We start from the raw sequence: 20,648 nt of genomic DNA, 5'->3' as shown, positions 1-20,648 counted from the left end.
ATAGCCTTGAACTACAAATTTGAAACTGGTTGCTATAGGGACTGGAGACAGCTTTAAAAATCCCCACTTAAAAAGCTGAGGTTAACTGTTAATCTTTTTCTTTTTCTTTTCTTCTTCTTTTTTTTTTTTTTTTGTGTAGGATAAAGACAACTCTTTCTAAAGCATGATGATAAAAAGAAATAATCCCCTTTCCCCTATATCAATGAATGTGTATAGTAACACCAGGCTAAAGAACAGCACTTTCTCTTTTCAGCAGGTGGGAGAAAGAAGAAATACAGCAATGTCCTGTCTTCAGATATTGATTAGTGCTGCTATGCACTGCCAAACATCTATGTAGAGTCACTTCACTGGCAGCTACTTATCAGCATTGAGTGAAGTGGTCCCTACAGTTTCCCTTAACTACTGCATAGACTTAAATAGTTAATGCCTGCAAAACGCAGTGAGAGGCTTGTTAAGAATGTTCTAGGAACACAGTGACACAACAGTCACGCCATGTGCTGTAAACGGAATTTACCAGTAGAATTATTAATTAACAACCGAAGTCATAAATAACAACAATAAAATGTTGCAATTCAAAAGTCATCTCAAGTGTCTTTCACAGAACATCTGACCAGCTCTGGATGCTGTTTCTGCTGACCCACCAGTAATTTTATTGCTGCAAAGGCAATGCAGTGTGTCAAAGCATGATAGATTTGGGCTTTTCTGACATCCAGCTGCTTACTGTTATTGTTGGCTGCTGCTGAAGTACTGGAGATAATACAGGTGTTCTGTGCTGTTAGAGCTGACTGTGCTAGAGAGAAATCTGGGATAACCACAGGGTGAGGATCTGTCTGCTTTGGTGAGCGAGAGCAAGCAGTCAGATGGTATGGAGAAAAATGTCATAATAGGCTTCTTTTTGGTCCACTTGAAAATTAATCGAGGACTACTTTATCAGGCTCCTCCTACTTAAACAGAAAGGATGACCTATAACTAGAGCGCTCTGTTAAGTGGTTGGTTGTTTTTCATCTTATTTTTGCTGATTAGTTGAATGACTCCAACCTACTCGGTCTGATCACACACACCAAAACTATTAGTATGCATGTAGTCATGTGTTTCGCAAGTTTAAAGCTAGTACCTATGTCTGGCTCCTAAGAAAGAGTCATCCTCGATCCACAGATGGGCAAACTGAGGTGTTGACCAACCGACCATTGCTTCATCTTTAGATGAAGCAATTTGTCCAAGGCTACATGTTAAGTCTGGGAAAGAGCCTTAGTCAGGACACAGGTGCTTCTCAGTCTGAGAAGAATGTTTGTATAACCAGGTAGAGCAGACAGGATAGTTCCTGCTAAACACAAACTCAGGTGAGTGGTATCTCTTTCCAGTATCAAGGAAGCAATACAAAGCTAATCCTATGCCTCTGTTTTTATAAAAATACTTGACAAATATAATGAGTAAATAAACAGCTGCCTCTGAGTTATTTACAGTGCTGTTAAGCAGTATTTAGGCTTCAAAATTGATCACCAGAGTCAACAAAGGGTTGAACAAACATATCCGTGGTTGAGTATTTGTATTTGAGATTAAGTACACATATATGACTGTGAACACATGTGTTCAGCCAAACTATTGAGGTTAATTATGAAGAGACCTCAGGTTGTGCATTAAAATGCATTTTGGTCAAAAAGCAAACAAACTATTAATGTAACTAACTCATACTTGTTCTCATCTCCTTGAATCTAATCTAAACACTTATTTGGGACTCTTGTCAATACTTTATATTGAGCTTTGACCTGATCATTTTTTAATGAGTTGCTTTTGGTTTCTCCATTTTAAATTCTTTTCCCTCTACCAATGCTATCTTGTCTAAAGCCCTAGTATTCTCTGAAAGGAGTTGTCCAATAACAAAGGTTCCCTCCCCGCACCCCCATTCCCCTGGGAAAACAAGGAAACAGACAGCGTACATCCTTGCTGGAGCTCCACTTGACCTCAGGAGAGTAGCATCAGGAAAAAAATTCAGTGAGGCCCTTTTCTATTTCAGGCTTAATTTTTCATACTACAAATAAACACCACAAGTGCTTCAGGGTCTGAATTTGCTCCTCTGCAGCAGCGCAAGAGTGCAAGCGAGCCCGTATTCAGATGGGCGGATACTACAGCTTTTCAGTAGGGACTTCAATAAACAACAGAGCCAGAAATAACCCAGTGGTAAACCCAAATAAAGGCAAACGGTTTGGCTTTTGCATTTGTGTTTACCTTTTTTAACCATCTTTTTCAAAACCTTCAGGGAGCCATAACAACCTGAGATCTGGTCTTTTTGCCGTACATCCACCATCCAGAAAATGAAATACCACAAGAAGATCAATTCTTGCAGTACTTGGGCTTTAAAAATCACTCCCCTTAGACATTTAAAAAAGGCTCTGAAAATAAATCAGTCCAAATGTGAGAGAATTTGTGCAGCTCTTGGCATGTGAAGCTTTTACACATAAACCAGTATCTTGCTTGGAAAAAAAGAAAAAAAGTGTATTACACAGTTAGAGAATTTGGAGCAACATTGCATTAGAAAATATTTTTATTCCTTTCCATCTGCCCTCAGAGAGATAGATGACTCAGCTTAACTGGGGGTTACCGGTGCAGACGCTCCGCTGGGCTAATCCAGGTTTCCAAATTGCAATGACTTTGTGGTAAAGGCAGAGGTAGTGTGAAGAGGAAATGCCCACCTGCCTTCTCCCTGCCTCTGCCAGGCGGGGAGCAAACAGCCCTTGCAGAGTTCTATGCCCGCACCTCCTTCGTATTCTCCTGACGCCAGCTGGGGTCCAGTCTAGGCTGTTAGCAACCAACATTTATTTCCTGCTAGTGGATTTTTATGTAGTCTACTTGGAAATTTTTTGCCTTCCTGGTTTGGCTCGTGTGACTCTGGAGTCAGCACCAAAACATACCTCCTACTGCTTACTATGGCTTTGGACTACGGCAGGAGCTGGTCAGGGGCAGAGACTGGGCACGCTGTGCTGCTGCGCTGCAAGACAGCAGCCTGCGTAGCAGGCAGCACGTCCATCCTCTCAACATTTCCTACCCTGTGGGTATCACCAACACTGGTAGCACCACTGGGACTAACACAGAACACTTGCTGGCTGTCTCACCACCGAGGCCAGGCGCTGGACTCTTCCCATGCAGCCTGCCCAGGGAGGAGAGCAGGTGGGGAAGCAAGCTCACGGTGCCCGAAGTCATTCCTATTTCAAAAACAAAACAAAACAAAACAAAACAAAAAGCAACCAAAAGCACCTCGTTTTCTGCGTCTGCTAGTTTAGCACCTTTTTTTTTGTCAGCACTAAACTTTCGTGGGATGAAAAAAGAGATTAAAACCAAAATCATTCTTCTGCCCTGGGTAAGAGATTTCAGGTGCAGGGGTTTGTGTCCCGAATAACAAGCTACTTGACTGGAGGCTGATTTTTAACAATGCCACGTTCTTACATTCAAAAAACCCCAAGCTGCATGCACTGTAGCTACACACTCTGTTTCACTCTGGGTCTATTTTAACAGGGTTTTAAAGCTATTTCACCTGAGTGCCTGCTGATTAGCATGCTGAGTTTTTTAAGCCAATCCATTGAATTCACTTCCTTTCTGCGTCCCCTGTGCCCATTCACCTATAGAAATATATAGACAAACAAGGCCACAGGTGCAGAAAATTGGGCCTTTCCTGCTGTTTATTACAATGTTGACCTCGGGGATTTGTTGGCGGGGGGCAGGGGGTGGCAGAGAGCAGGAAAGAAAAAAGAAGAAATACATGCTTTGCAATAGGATTCTGTTAAAATCCTACCTTCCTTTTCTTGCAAAGTTAAAAAAAAAAAGTCTCCTAGCTGCCAACAAACACAGACATCGAATTATTAGGAGGTGGAGAAGGCGCGGGACTGTTTCTTTCGCATCTATGAAGGGGTTCTGGATGAATTGCTGCTGCCCAGAAAGCCTGCTCTTCCCTCAGCTCCCCCCATCCCTGCTCCGCAGTTTGCCTTCTGGTTATTCTCAGGCACGAGAATTTGCTCTGCCCTGTGGTCACCCAGCCTGCTGCCTGCCTGGTTTCAGTCACACCAGCACAGGAAGAAACAGCCACCTGCTTGCCATGTCAGCAAGGTGCCTTGTGCTGAAAAGGCAAGCCTGGAGAGGTCTCCGCTCAAAAAGGCATGGCTCCCACCCAAAAGCAGACTGCCCCACACCAGAAACTGCACTGCCTGAGGGCAGCCCTGGTTCCCCTCCAGGACCAGAGCTGAGATCCCCCAATGAAGTGGGCTTTGCCCCCAGGAAGAGTTCAAACCTTCCCAGACCTTCTGTCAACCAGAACAACTACCGAGCGGGTCAGATTTTGAGAATCACTTTGCTGACTGGACAGGGATGGTGAAAGTGTCAATGCCACCCAGTGCTTACCTGGGTGACCCTTTACTGTGCGGAGAGCTAAGGCAAAGCAGCACACAGAGTGCTGCGGCAGGAGACGGATGCGCCCAGGGTGTGACAGTGTATAAGGGTTCAGTTTCCTTCTCTGTCCTATGAAGGTGTTTTGGAGCGATTTCTACAGCCTAGAAATTGTGCTCGATCTCAGTGGATTACATCAACGTAAGCCCTAGTAAGGGCTAGACCATGACTCAAAGAGCTTACAGTCGATTTAAAACTCAGAGACCAAGGATGTCTCTGATTTATTCCCAAAATTAATAATGTAGACTTTACGTGCAGAGAGAATAAACAACTTGTTAGGGGTGCTCTTTCTCATCTGAAAACTGAACTCATTTCTACTCAGCATCAGTTCAGTGCCTTAATCGGATGACTGCTTTTCCTTAAAGCAAAGTGCTTCTTCTTGGGCTCACACAGATTGAGTCTGAGATTGTCAACGTTGTTTAGGTGCTTAGGCCCTTTGGAAACTAATGTGCACCTGGTCCACCTGGTCAGACTGACCTGGAGGTAAAGGTGACTGCTTGGGTTAGTGAAGACAGGCGGTCTGCATTTTGCTGTACATCTAGGGTCCAAAGCTGACCTGCAGTAAATGACCTACTGCTCCAGGGTCTGGTCTGAATTTCATCCATTCTGTTTTCATAGGCACTTCAGAACAGGCATGAAGGTTTACAACAGGGGGACACTTTTTATGTGCCTATTTAGAAATATCAATGGGGGCTCATTTATTTTGTTGGAAAGTTGGTGCCAAAAAAACCCTTTGAGAAACCTGGTCTGTAAATCCTAACCCAAAGCACTTTGAAGCATGTTGCAAAGTCTGATCAAAAAGGTCCAGGTAGCAGCTTGTGTAAGCCTTGCATAAGGCTGGTCTTTGGTGGGCAGTGATGACTATGTGATGACTATGATGATCTCAGCTCCTGAGTCACAAATAGAGCATTCTCATTGGTTGCTACTTGATATTACACTTTATTGGTAATAACTGGGAAAGGCTCAGAGCACGACCTTGCATTTTTATGACTTCTTTCCTCTCTCAGCAACATATTTCTGGGGCATGACTAGTCACAGGGCCTTCGGCCTTTACTATCCTGCCCACGGCCTGCAGTACAGCCATTCCACAGAATCGCTTACCTAGGCCTTTGCCTCTAATAACTGCAACCAAAAACTCTAGACAGCAAACTTGGTTAACACAACCAAGGACAGCTGGCACAACAGAGGATGGGTTTTAAGCGGTTTGGGATCCCTTGGGATAATGCAGAGGCACCTGTCTTAAACTATACTCATAACGGGCAGACCAAAAAACTAATCTACTCCCAGTCAAGGTGCAGAGCCTCCCATTACACTGCCTGTGGAGACTGATGTCCACATTCTTTTTCAAGGGCAGACCACATCCATGTTTGAGTCCAATTTCACTTGAGGAGATGAGCCATGGGATGGGTTTGATGGCATTCTGAAGACAGGAAGGGAATGAGCTACTGGGGCCACCAAAGGGCCATAGCACTGGGTGACCACAGAGGCCCTTCTGGGACTTGTCACAAGGATGGATAAGGTGTGGGGGCATACTGAATTCAGGTTATCCTTATTTGGTGGAAAATGGTTGCCACCACATCATGGGCATCCCACTGGAGATGGTTAGGGCTGGGCTAGGACGTTTGGGGCCCCTGGAGACAGTGCAGGTTTTATCTAGAAGGCCATTTCTAAGGTACTGTGCAGACACAGATAAATACCTGCAAGATATTTTCATTTTCATTTGTTTCCTTTTTTCTGACGTATGTCTTAGAATACAGGTCCCGAAATTTTAAGATTAACGATGTCAATATGCCATAGGTGGTGTCACTACTTTATGCCTTCCTTGGCTTGGACACACTCACATATCAAGAGATGTGTTTAAAAACCAATAAAATACATATAAGTTGTCCATCTCCTCATGTTCACTTTGATGAGCTAACCAAAACCCACAGTTTGCTTTGTCTGAGTTAAGAATTCAGCTCATATTAGTTAACAAATCTCTGGTTGTCAACAATTAAGTCTGGAATACAGGCAGGACTTAATGTTAATTCACAATATGAAATTCAGCTTAGCCCTCTTTCATGTAAAATCAACTTTCTGCATTTTTCATTTTCATTTGTTCAATTTTCTGAATTGGATAATTACTGTAACTGAAAAAGCGTGTTAAAATAAAACCAGTTATTACAAATAAACACTCTGGAACTTTCATTCTAGAATTCATCACTTCATAAAACCATATGTCATAAAACCGGCCATTCTGGGCCAAACACGTGCTCCAGGTAACCCAGTATCCTGTTTGTTACCATGATTAATAGGGGAAAGTGCAGAAGAAGATAAAAATGGTCTTTTCCCCTGCTGTACCCTCCCACCTTCAGTGGTTTAAAGACCCAAAATATTGTGCTGTAATAACAGAAATGTAATGCTTCCAATGAATCAAAATTAAATTGCTGTTCACTTGCATTAAGTCACTCAATCTGATTTTATCACAGTATCTACTTTTTTTAAATTTTGTTTAATTTTTAGAAGCAAATGTATGTCCTTATGCCAGCTCCAGAGAATTAAGCTGGAAATATTACATTCAAATTACAGTACCCAGGAAGAAGTAAGAGGGTTCAGCTGGAAAAGAAACTTTAACTAAAGACATGACCAAGTCTGGCAAGGTGAAGGAAGCTGTGAATTTGCTCCCATCCTATCCTGCAGAAAATCCTACCCTGGACATTATAATTTTTCTCTCTTTTTTTTTTTCCTTTCTTTTCTTTTTTCCCCAGAGGTTCTCGCTGGGTTGTTTCCTAGGTTGTTTCCTATTCTTTCCTTATTCTCCTTCCTTCTTGCTCCTTGTCATTAATTGTACTTTTTAGTCTCACTGCCTCTTTTCTCAGATACTTCTTATGAGAATGGAAATACAAACTCAAATTAAAACTTCAGAACTATAGATACATATTTGATTAGAAAACATGCAAGGATTTGCTCCACCCCAAGTCATTTTTAAACCCTTCTGTAAACAAACATGTCTGTTCAGATAGTTTGTTTCTCTATCAATCCGTGAAAAGTTAATACAGTTTTGTGCCATTTTTGTTATGGAAACAGCCCTGTAAAAATACCATATGGTCCACTGAGGCCTGCCCTTCTAACCCCAATAAATACAAATCACCCTAGAACTTATCATTGTAACTCCAAATATGTAGCTAATGTTGTAATCTCAAAAATCCTTCACAAAAAGAAAACAAACCAGCTTCTTTTAAACCCCTGACTTGTTGGTCTTGACTTCGGCTATTTGTTCAATATTTCAACAACACTAAATAAATGTGCCGGAAATACTTAGCATTTCTGAGTCACCCCCTTGTATCCTAGATCCCAGACTCTTCAAATTAGTGACTATCTTAAAAAGATTAATGTGATTCATTCTCTTTGTTTCAGTATTGTCTTCAGCATATCTCTTGAGACTCTCCTATTATCAGTGCTGCCTAATTCGAGCTAATCTTTCTTGATAATTCGTTTCCCACCTCCCTATCACAGGCTGCTTTGGTAATTTTGTTTTGTACCTTTTCTAACTTGAAACGTTAGTATTATTAATGGCACGCAACACCGTATGTTATATCCAGCTTATGCCTGATGTCAGGGTAGATTTTTTTGTTATTTATATTCTGTGTATATACACCTCTCAGCAAAGTTTAAATGATGCGTGTTGCAGCAGAGCATTACCTTCCCTCACTTCCTCTGTAATATATAGCAATTAATTTCCCCTTCATCGCTTATTTACACATATGTATTTCAGATAACCAGACTCTTCCCTGATTCCTTGTGATTTATAATAAAACAGAATAATAAGCTTCAAGTAAAAAACCTGTTCTCTAAATGCAAAAGAAGAAGTACTCTGGATATTATGGATATAGTGGGAAATGTGATCAGACAAACTGAATTGTTTTATTATTTAACAACAGTATTTCACTAGCGAGTAGTCAGGATATCAGGATACATAGTAGGAAGAAGACTGATTTCCAATATCACGTTAAACTCTGTTTCTGAAGTAACTGCTCTTTCAGAGATGCTCAAGAGTTTAATTTTAAAAATGAATGGCAGTTCTGGTGCCTTCTCTTTCTGAGATATCTACACGATGTCTGATTTTTAGAACATGTTTTTTCCCGTCAAGGAGTTCCAACATAGAAAGGTCAAAATAAAAAGTAGAAGAATCAAATAGTTGCTTTTGAATAATTTCAGTCTTTATCGTTCCTCTGTCTTCTTAAAGTGTGGGTGAATGGGAAAGAAACCCCATACTGTACATGGTATTTTCAAGGACATGAGCTTGGGCACTGACATATCCTTTTTCTGGTTTTAATTTTGCTCTTGGAGTGGATTAATAACAGTGGAAGTCAAACAACAGCAACATAACAACAAGCTATGCCTTGCTCTTCCCAAGGACCAACTGACTCCTGCTTCTCTTTTAGGCTTGTCTTTTCCCTTGCGCCCTTCAACTGCTGGATTTGTGTCAGCGAGACAAAATAACGTAAACGTAACAATATTGGTACAAAAAATACTTGTGCTTCTTCTTCCTTCATTTCCGGGCAGTGTTGCACTAGCACCATGAATGACAGAAAACCAACTTTGAACTGCATTTGAGAATCTGTTCTGTGAGTGCTTTTACTCTCACCCAACTGAAAAATGGAAACCGTGCCAGATGATTCAGCTAATAAATGCCAATTTAAAAAAGGGCTATTTGAGATCAAGCCACACAGTAAACAGGTATAAAAGCTAACTGTAGGATAAATCAGAAGACTGGAGGTATATATAAAGAAATCACCGTTTACTCAGATAAACTACCCGAGCGGGAAAAGATCAGAGAAGTTCATTGCAATGCTACAGGCTGCAAGATTCAGTCTCTGGAGGCTTTGGGGAGAATTCCCAGGTAGCCTGAATGCTACATGCCTGTCTCTGTGTACCTCCATCAGATTACTTGTGCAAAAAGCACACCCACACCGATGTTCGGTGAGGAAAAGGGCTGTGCCAAGGATTGCGGAAAGCGCTGAGGGAAAGACTGGTGAGGGTTGCTTAATCCCGCTTTTGTCTCTGTTCTTGGAGCTGTCCTGAGTAGAACTCTTGAGGCATAGATGCAGCCCAGACCCCTAACCTTAATGTGTTAAATACATTGTCCACTTTGGATTGTTCACTCAGCTCCAGCAAAAATGCCTTGTATTTTTTCCTGTCTGAGTACAATTAAAATTGCAGGATATTTGCCAGACAGGCTGAGACTCTTTCACCGCTCTAAGCATCCCTTTACAGTATTGTGAAGAAAGATCAATCAAATTTGCTCTTAGGTTCACCTGTAAACAAAGCATTTTAACTGACTTTACAGGTCTGTTTGGAGGCAGTTTAATACACAGGGTCAGTATAGTGAGCTATACTGATATCTGTGTCAGACCGCCCTTTCATTCTCAAAGAAATCATAAAGGAAAACTGGGATAGAGTGAACGAATTTAGCAGTGAGCTAAATACGGTATATGCTAAGAAATAAAACCGACTGATAAAAACAAGAAATGACTACTCAAGAACAGGAGAAAACCACGTTCCTCATACACTTTAGTATGCCTTCACATGCAAGTCTTCATGTTTTGTCCAGGTGGCATACCATCAGGTATGCACAGGAATACATGAGAACAACAAACGCGCAGCCTTCTTGCAAACTAACTGCACGGGTCTCTAGTTACCAAGATCTGATACGCAGCTAATTATATTCCAGGGAATTTCTGGAGTAGCGATTTTAGAAAAAGCCTCATTCATTTCGTTTATGGATCCAAGAATAGCTGCCGAGTGTAAGGATGTCCCAGGCAAAGAAAATAAATAGATAGATAAATAAATAGAGAAAGAAGGAAAGAAAGATGAATTTGCACAGAGGCCAGAACAACAATATGCTTCGTAAGGATATCAGGTCTGAAATCATTTAAGAAGTTATTTCCCCAGTAAGTTCATACTGAAATTTCTGTACACTTGTATTTGCGACCTTGTGCAAAAGAAAAAGACCTAAACTATACTATATACATCTAGTGAACTACAGTCCATTGTAAGAAACAGAAGAAAACAAGCAAAACGTAAACAATTTGTATATCACTAGTAGCATCTCTGAGATAAAGTGGACAATACTTTTAAAAATACATTACAGGCTGTAACTTGCATTATTTTTTCCTCATATGTATCTCCTGGTTTTCAGGACAAAAATTTGAAAGATCCCTTTTGCCCTACCAGGCTATGACCAAGTGCACTCCTTAGTCAAAAAATACTGCTAAACCTTTTCTGTTGGTACTGAAGTGTAACTGTGTTATTTTGTATAGTTCCTGTCCCGTGCTTTTCTCAATATAAATTTCTTTGCTCACAACTTAGCCTGTACCGTTTCTATTAAATTAGAAGCGCTTTTTGGTTTCTTTGAAACTAAATCCTAAAGCAATGTGCCTATATATGACAACAAATATAGTATGGGCCCTACTATTTGAAAGGTTTTTTTTAACATAACAACCTCTAAAGTTACTGTTACGCATTTTATGTAAAGTGCATCTAGAAAACAGATTAAATTGGCAATTCAGGAAAAAAACCCTGTCTGGACAATTTAGTTGCATCAAATTCCACTCTTAACATTAACTCAGTATCTTTTTATAGATTCCCATATGGGTGAGCAAGTCCCAGAATATTTTTGTATCATCTGGGTGCATTTGCACATTCAACACATTCTTTTTAGTTCTCTGCATACTCCTCTCTGGGCTTGTTTTCTGAAAACAACCTCAGCAAAACAGTCAAGAATTTAAGAGTAGGGGGGGTTTCCCCTCACATTTTTTGGACACTGAAATTTTAGCACTTGTATATATGAATTTATGTGAGCCAGAACTGCACCTGTACACAAGCAAGAAACTAAATTGTATAATTTAGTCTGCCCAAGAAAGCAGCATGCACGGGCACAGCTCAGACAGAAAATCCTTCAGAGCGAATGCACAGATTTCAAGCTATCTGCCAAATAACACATCTTAGGAAACCACAATTTTGTGTTCTGGAAACCCGAGGAGTTTCTTCTGTTTTTTAAAAAACTTATCTTCGTGCCTATCACTTATTTGTTAAAAGAAAATCCCCCACTACATGGCTGCAAGGCACGTCTACAAAGGGAAGTTTAGTGCCCCTTCCCCAGCTTCCTCTTCCTCTATACACTCCTGGTCCCTGATTTCCTATAAGCTGCTCTCTCCTCTCTCGAAGGCTCCTCTGCCTCTGCCTCTGATATCACACAGGCTTATTTATTACAGAAGGGTAGCTTTGATGACTTTCCCAGCAGATTTTTTGTGTGAGTTACTGATCCGTCGGCCACAACTGAGAGTACTGTGATGGCAGAGAGTACTTATCTATGGCTAAAAGAAGAATTCGTCTCTGTGGAAGTTATGCCAATACACACTTTTGGTGGGAATGAAAAAATCAGGCCCTGCAAAGCCTTCGTGTGACAAGTGTCCCCCAAAGCCTGTGAGAACCAGGCGTGCCAACAGCTCGCAGGGCCGGGTGTGCACGTGGCCGCTGCCAGTTGCTCCAAGTCAAAGTCCATCCTGAAGTACTTAGCAGGGATGGTGTTAAGTAGCTCTATTTCGAGGTCCTGTCGTGAAAGCATCTCAGACATTCATATGTTTGTGACCGTGTTTACAGGCTGGTGGAAATCTATCTGCCGGACATATCAGCGTGCCGCTGAAGAAAACAGCTTCCTGTGCACTTCTCACGTCTCTCGCCGCTCCTGCGGGCACCTGGGGATCACCTGGTTATTACTCACGTGCGTGGCAGTGGCTGGGGGGGCAGCAGTCCTGCACCCCTTGGGATGGGTGCTGTACAGATAAAGAACAAAAAGGCGATTCCTGCATCTCAAGAGTTAATTGTCTAGTATTTTTATCCACCTGGCCGGTCTCCTCTGGAGTCTTTATACTGTAATGCCACAGTAAAGTCAATGCTAAATTTATGACGTTTCAATTGGCAGTAGAGGAGCAGACAGCAAAACCGTCTGATGGGAGTAAGGAGAAGGTGAATATGGAGAGAGGGGAAAGGAGCTCTAAAGTATTGCTTGCCCCTCATTCCCTAACCTGAACCTTATAAGCAACACTGTATTTCTTGGCTTGCCAAAAGACAAAAAAAAAAAAAAAAAAAAAAAAAAAAAAAAAAAAAAAAAAGAAGAAGAAGAAAAAAAGAAAAATTAAAGTTTTGCAAACCAGAACTGAGCTTCAGGTAAAATGTCATCATTCCCTGCCAGCTGGAAGGAGAATGTTATTTGGAAGGAAGATAAGGAAGTGATAATCTGCTGCTTGTATACAATGCATACTACTATACTACTTTCTTTAACAAAGACAAACCTCGCATGTGAGTAACATTCCCTCTGCCTAAAGGATTCCATATACTGTAACTATTTGTTTGCTTTTTTCTTTTTTTTTTTTTTTTAACAACTCCCTTTTCTGCTCCTTGTGCTGTGCAGTAAATGCCACCACTAATGAGATAATATCAGTGTGTTTGAGAGCAGACTGACCCTGCTGTTTTCAAGCAGTTTCAACTTCTCGACAGTCAGGAGCCTGCCTAATGTTTTGTGGCTGCCTCTGGTCATTGACATGGTACAAACTGCCTTATCTCCCTGTGGGAGGGAGGTCATTGCCAAACCCACGGCTACTTGACTGGGGAAGAAGGCAGTCTACAGCGACTCAGACGCAGGGCCTGAGCCAAGCAGAGGGCTTATAACAAATAGCCTAAAATAGCTCCGTCTGAATGTGTTTCAATTTTTCTCTGTATGTCAACAGATGACATGCATTGTCACGGCGCTATGTATGATTCGAGAGGCTCACTTGAGTATTTTACAGTAAAACCCCCATTGTTTAGGATTTCTGCAACTTGGGCACTTTCTCAAATATCCTCCTTTGCTTTTTATAAAGCCCTTTCAATGACCCTTTTTGTGTCAATGTAGAGCTCAGCTCACAAATCAATTGTTCTATTTTTATTTCCAATATTACACTTCCTTCCAGAGTGCTCGTAGGACGATGCCGTGCACTTTGCCACCAACTCTTGCCGAGTTCCATGAGAACTCCCTCACTGTGCCCAGGATTAGCAGGAAAGTGGAGACAGCAGCAGGAGTTCAAGCAGTGTTAGCCCTCTCCTCTCTCGCCGTTAGCACTGCTGGTGTAGAGCATTTATTTGTGAGACTGGATACGCATCAAACTGGAGTCACGTCTGTGCCGCTGACCATTTGGGATGTCACACAAATGAGCCCAGGAGAATCTGTGGTTTATGGATGCAGGGAGCACTGGTCCTACCCCACATGTAAACCGGAGCCGGCCTGTGTTTCCCAGGGAGCCCAAGCTCATCCAGAGCTCCCCCCATCTCCACCCACACTTGGCAAGGTTCATCTGTCTGTGACTTCCCAGACCCATGACTCACCATGCATGAGCAGCATGACGCAAAACACCAGATTTCTTTCCAGGATCTCCCATTAACATGACTTTCTAGAGCACCAAAGTCTCAGATACTCATTGCCCACCCCCTCATCTGGCTGCTTCTGGTGCTGCTCAGCTCCTCAGCTCTTTGTGGGAACAGAGGGTCCCCCTGTGGGACTCCTCATAGAGCACGGGGACCTTCAGCAAGAGTAAGGATGGCACAACAAGAACCTACTTCTTTTTGCATTTTGCCATATGTTAGTAGGGTGCTTCGCGGCATAACCGGGGCTCTGACCTACTACCGCTATACAATGAAGCAATATGCTAGAGTAAATACTAAGTTGGTTCTGACCTCTGTATAAGGGAGATATTGACGTTATGGACAGTAAAAGCAGATCAAAACTTGCTGCAAGAGTCAACTTTCATATATTGTGCCTGTCAACCACGGACACTGCTATATTATTTAAGGCTGAAGTCTGCTCCTGAAAGAACATCTTGATTCCATTTAACTCACCTGGAGGTATACATTATTAGCTAGGGATATACACTGATCATATATACAAGAATTTTTAATCTCTTAGTCTGTCTGGAAATCTTGAACCGCAAAATTGTATCCCAACTGATTTTATTCCTCCCTCGTTACATTTCAATTTGCTTTCCCAGGAGCTGAATACCAGTGACAGTCACTGCTTCAGGAACTGAAAACCAGTTTGAATGGAAACATTTATTATGAAAATAACAAAACCAAAAAAAAAAAAAGAGCAAAAGCAACTGTCACACCAAATTACATCGAATTTGTGCTATAGGGTTATCATCACTGCAAAGCACACGTGCTTCGCCAGCACTAAGAATTTCACCAGTGCCATGCCTGCAGCAGTTAAAGGAAGGGACCCTCACTTTATAGATATGGCACTGGTGTATGGAGATATTATCAGAGCTGCTCATGGTATCCTTCTCTCTTTCTAGACCTCTCCCCAGTCATAATCCACCTGCTTTTACCACAAGACATTAATTTTCCCTTATGATACTAATTCAAAGGAATTATTATGCATCGTTCAAAGGAAGAGAAATAAGCCAGTGCAAGGCCACGGGATGGGGTGCGGATCGGGGCACCGGTGTCAAAGAGAGTGCAGGTCCAAATCACTGCTCCAGTGCTGACCCGTGTTTGCCTGTGAGACGGTTGCTAGAAAACATGGATCATAGTAATCCCGTACCTCACCATCTCTCGTGAGGGTGCTTAGAGCTAAAATAAAGGGTGTGGGTCCGTGTTCACACCACAGCCCTGGCTATCTCTTGATGGTGTTTCCTGGCACACCCATCCCTGGGACTGAGGCTCCTTGTGGTGGGGCAGGACACCTGCGAGGTGGGACTCGGAGAGGAAGCCCAAGGCTGTGTGTTTGCTGCTGGGGAGGAACAGCAAAAGCGTTTTGAGTCAGCTGCAGGCAGGGAGTTGCCTTTCTTCCCTCTTCGAGGCATCAGCAGCTGCTGCTCTGCTGCTCACAGTGCTGACGGCCTCGCTGGGGAAACCCTACCGGCAGCTCCAGCCCACCATGGCAGGGAGGCACTTGCTGCTCTCCGGGGAGGAAGAACTCCATCTTCTTTGCAATATTTTTACCTTGCTCTTTGCCAAGCACAACTTGTTGCTTTGGTGAGTGGTGCTTTGGGTCCCCCCTTTCCCACCAGCATTGCTCTTCTTTAATCTCATAATTTGGGCTGATTTAATAAAATCTCTGCCTACCTGTAACAGTGGAGAAACTCAAGCCCTGAAAAAAAGACTAAATATTGGTCCAGGAGTCCTTTGTGCTGAAATTTACTGAATCACCCTGATTCTACAGCACAAAACCAGTCATTAAACTGTAATAAGCAAAAAAGCAGTATTGTTAATTCACGTTTCTCGGGGACTCAGCTGCTGAAACCCATATCTCAGTGCAGACAGAAGATGTAAGTGAGGCACAGTATCCCCAAATGACTGTATTCTTCCTTTGGGTAATGTTGAAATGTTTTCAGCAGTGTGTCCTGTGTAGAAGCATTGCTGAAGGCACACGGATTTTTAAAAAGCCAACAATATCTTTTAAAGGTTTTCTTTCTTCCTCCGTCTTTGTACCAAAAAATAGATTGTTTCCCTACATGAAAGTAAGTAGAAAATACCACAAAAAGTGATAAGGTACAACCTTTTCAGTATGACTGGCAAGGAGCAGTCTTTACGGCTTTTCAAAGGCACAGTAGTACCAGCTGATGAGATGATTGTAACCTACAAGAAAATAACAGCCTGGTCAGAAATTTATCCTCCTGTTTAAATAACTCAACTAAACCACTCTCCTAAATAGCTTTTAAATCACATTTATGTTAATAAAATGGCAACTTTACATCAAATTTCAAGTCAGAGCTCATCACAAATAAACAGGAGGAATTAAAAAAAAAATCCGTCAGTAGAATCAAAGCTGAATTAACATAATTGCACAGTCCTAAATACATGTACTTCACAATGCATTCTTCTTTGAAAGACAGAGAAAGAGAGCAAGAGAGAGTGCAAACTACGCATTTAATGTGTTCTCAAGCAACTGTAACAGCATAGTAAGAGCTTGTATTTTTTCTGGCACAGCCCCCTGTCATAATCCCATTGCATACTTTCAAATGTATTTTTAAATTGCTCGGCTTCTGTCAACAGATTCATTCAGGGCCGAGTTATTTAAAAGGTGAAGGCAAAACTCACAGAGCTTGCAACGTCCACTCTGACACATCTATAACGAAGGATCACTAAATCACCCCTTTCCAAGTGAAAATAAAATTAGAAATAACTGATACCAAAAAAGGAAGACAGACCGTGTATTTAGCTCCAGCATGCCAAGATGATGCCAAATATACTTCAAGGCTCATTTCCATTAAAAAGATACTGACACCCCCCCCAAAAAAAAAGTGTTTACCTTGCCTGACTTTGCATGGGTAAACATTCCTGCATCTAATGTAAGGAGCTATATTTAGAAATGTATCCTTACCAGGAAACTAAGTAAGCTTCAGTGAAATCAAAACAGTCCTAACTCTGTCACCAGCGCGACAGATGAAGTCAACAGGAGCTCCACCAGCCTCGCTGAGCTCAAAGCCAGACCCAGAAACTGCGCCCCCTCTCACCCCCACCGTGGGGTAAACCCTCCCTTCCAGGCTGCACAGACAGAGGAGGGCTTCTAAAGCCATATGAAGCCATACCAATTATTTAAAAAGGAACAGCGTTATTGAAAAAATGTTATACAAGCAGTGGTAAACCTCAGTGGTCTGGGTTTCAGACAACAGAAAATCCCTTTGACAAGTAGTAAACACACTAAAAATAGTACTTGGTTCTTTTTAAAGTCAGCTTAAAATAATTCTCTTTGCTTTTTGTATCCTGTTTTGCAGTTTCATATGAAGGTGCCCAGCAATCTTTTACCAGCAATAAAAATAACTAAGTTATTATTGCGCAGCTTGGTGTGGAGCCTAAAGCAAACCGAGAAGATCATTGGACTATCAAGTGAGGACCACATCTCAAGAGCAAAATTCTAGCCTGTGAGGACTGCCTACAGCTCACAGTGAGATTTGCATGCATCAAATGTATCTAGGAACAGAAAAATACTAAATTTAATGTCCTGAGCAACCAAGGCAGAAAGATTAGTTAGACTGCAAAGTTCTTTAATTCATCTCAGCAATAACTTGCCCAGGACAGGCTGTGACCGTATTCTGAATCATTTCCATCTGGCTAAAGACTGCCATCTCCCAGGCACCCTTCCCCTCCCAGTCTCAGCTGTCACTGGGAAGACATCACCTTCTGCTAATAAGAAATAGAAAGTGTATCTCTTTCAACACTAGGCATGAGGAATGGGACTGATGTCATCTCCTTTACACTTAAGCTAGACATCTAGGCTCCCTTACCAGTCAATGGAGAGAAACATTCTCTTCCAGAGAAAGCAGATAACAAAAAATGTTTCTATAAATTCATGCACAACAAAAGGAGGATTAGGGAAAATCTCCCTCCCTTATTGGATGCAGAGGGAAACATAGTCACAAAGGATGAGGAAAAGGCTGAGGTGCTCAATGCCTACTTTGCCTCAGTCTTTAGCAGTGGAACTAGCTGTTCCCTGGGCACCCAGCCTCATGAGCTAGGAGACAGGGAGGGGAAGCTGAACGAGGTCATCACAATTAAGGAGGAAGTGATCAGTGACCTGCTACACCGCTTGGATGCGCACAAGTCTATGGGACTGGATGGGTTACATCCAAGAGTGCTGAAAGAGTTGGCAGATGTGCTCCCCAAGCCACTTTCCATTATCTACCTGAAGTCATAGCTAACTGGGGAGGTCCCAGTGGACTGGAGGGTAGCAAATGTAGTGCCCATCTACAAAAAAGGCAGAAAGGAGGATCCAGGAAACTATAGGCCTGTCAGTCTGACCTTGGTAGCAGGGAAGGTCATGGAGCAGATCATCTTGAGTGCCATTACAACTCATATAATGGACAAGCAGGGGATCAGGCCTAGTCAGCATGGGTTTAGGAAAGGCAGGTCCTGCCTGACGAACCTGATCTCCTTCTATGACAAGATGACCCAATTATTGGATGAAGGAAAGGCTGTGGACATTGTCTACCTAGACTTTCAAGAAGCATTTGACACTGTCCCCCATAGAATTCTCATGGAAAAACTGGCGGCTCATGGCCTGGATGAGCACACGATCTGCTGGATCAAGCACTGGATGGATGGACGGTCCCAAAGAGTGGTGATCAATGGAGTTAAATCCAGCAGCTGGCAGCTGGTCACAAGTGGTGTTCCTCAGGGCTCAGTGTTGGGACCATTTCTGTTTAACATCTTTATCGATGACCTTGATAAGGACACACAGTGTATCATCGGCAAGTCTGCAGATGACACCAAGTTAAGCGGGAGTGTTGATCTGCATGAGGATAGGGAGGCTCTACAGAGAGACTTGGATGGCTTGGACCGATGGGCCAACGCTAATGGAATGTGCTTCAACAAGGCCAAGTGCTGGGTCCTGCACTTGGGCCACAACAACCCCATGCACCGCTACAGGCTTGGGGAAGTGTGGCTGGAGAGCTGCCTGGCAGAAAAGCACCTGGGGGTTCTGGGGTTCTAATTGACAAGCGGCTGAACATGAGCCAGCAGTGTGCCCAGGTGGCCAAGAAAGCCCATGGCATCCTGGCTTGTATTAGAAATAGTGTGACCAGCAGAAGAAGGGAGGTGATTGATTGTCCCCCTGTACTCAGCACTGGTGAGGCCACACCTTGAGTATTGTGTCCACTTCTGGGCACCTCAATATGAGAGAGATATTGAGGTGCTGGAGTGAGTGCAGAGGAGGGCAACGAAGCTGGTGAAGGGCCTGCAGAATAAATCTTATGAGGAGCGATTGAAGGAGCTGGGACTGTTTAGTTTGAGGAAGAGGAGGCTGAGGGGAGACCTCATCACTCTCTACAACTACTTGAAAGGACACTGTAGAGAGGTTGGTGCTGGTCTCTTCTCACAGGTAATTAGCGATAGAACAAGAGGGAATGGGTTCAAGCTGCAGCAGGGTAGGTTTAGGCTGGACATTAGGAAAAAATTCTTCACAGAAAGAGTGGTCAGACACTGGAATAGGCTGCCCAGGGAGGTGGCGGAGTCACCATCCCTGAATGTGTTTAAGACTCATTTAGATGTGGTGTTAGGGGATATGGTGTAAAGGAGAACTTTGTAGAGTGGAGTTGGTGGTTGGACTCGATGATCTCAAGGGTCTTTTCCAACCTAAATGATTCTATGGTTCTAAGACTCATCTGACCTGTGTCAGATGTGTTTTAGGATGAGTTATACCTCAAAAATGGATTTTTTTTCTACACTGACAATACAGGGAGCTAGCTCAGACTTTAATTTACATTTGATAAATTCTATCTTAGGTTGGCTAATTCCCTGCCTGGCTCCAATAGAGGGTACCATCTGCAAAATCACTATAATCTGTACTTATTAGGTGCTTAGAGCATGTATGAAATCAACACCTGTTCTGTATTAATTGTGGAAGCCTAGCCCAGTCACTGCACTGGCTCTTCTGGGTGTGGACCTGAAATGCACCTCACCTTGCTCCTTCAGTTTTGTTGGTGAGGGAAAAACTGTTCCTCTCTTGAGGCAACTGATCACACGCCTGCAATACCCTCTGAAATCTAGCTTCTAGTTAGTTACAAGCGGTGCAGAGAACCCAGGTTCCACACCTCCCTTCTGGTGTCAGTGGTTTAAAGGAACATTACTTGTGCACTCTTTAAAGTACACCTTTCTTTGCATCCTACTACCCCCTGCATTCAGTCCCAGACGGTGATTCCCAGGAGAATGAATGGCCTTTTTTCCTCACCAGACTGGCAATCCCCAACCATCTTCGAGACTAGGAAAATTACTATAAAGTGCAGGTTAATGTATGCTTTTGAAAAATTTTGCTACTTTGGAACATACATTAGTAAGTACATTTAATAAAACATCCTATATGTTTCAAAGCTTTGGCATGAGTTGTTCTCATTTTCCTTTCACTTTGAAGTTGTTGGTTTTTTCTTTTTTTTTTTTTTTAGATAAATTCTGTAATTTTGACAAGAGTTTCCTTTTCATTTTGACTTAGTGGGCATTCCACCACAACAAGGGATTCTGTGATCCTAATCTTCTAATTTAGTTACTGAGTATCTCCAAAGTATACTTGTATTTCATTGCTGTATCTCCAGGACAGCTATAGCTACACTTAGTTACCCCATATCTAAAATCTGATGTGTTCTTTAGTTTTCAGTTCATTAAGGCTCACTTTAGCTTTTCTACTGAAACAAAAGCAATGTTTCCAC

At 42.5% G+C, this 20,648-nt stretch overlaps 1 protein-coding gene across 5 annotated transcripts in view; it reads right to left on the bottom strand.

The window, feature by feature from the left end:
* LOC141744238 (potassium voltage-gated channel subfamily KQT member 1-like) overlaps positions 1-20,648 on the bottom strand; it is a 514,016-nt gene that overhangs the window by 161,096 nt on the left and 332,272 nt on the right. Inside the window, exon 17 of one of the 5 annotated variants that reach the window (XM_074589763.1) lies at positions 16,007-16,086. The exons of 2 other annotated variants lie outside the window; for them this stretch is intronic. In XM_074589763.1, the coding sequence (XP_074445864.1) occupies positions 16,007-16,086 (80 nt within the window). Of the gene's footprint in view, positions 1-12,861; positions 16,087-20,648 lie in introns of those variants that run through there. 2 more of the 5 variants (XM_074589740.1, XM_074589753.1) reach the window with 2 other exon arrangements.

The sequence above is a fragment of the Larus michahellis genome, chromosome 1 (genome assembly GCF_964199755.1).
Source record: "Larus michahellis chromosome 1, bLarMic1.1, whole genome shotgun sequence".
Lineage (NCBI taxonomy): Eukaryota > Metazoa > Chordata > Aves > Charadriiformes > Laridae > Larus > Larus michahellis.
This window is presented reverse-complemented; position numbering and strand designations above follow the sequence as displayed.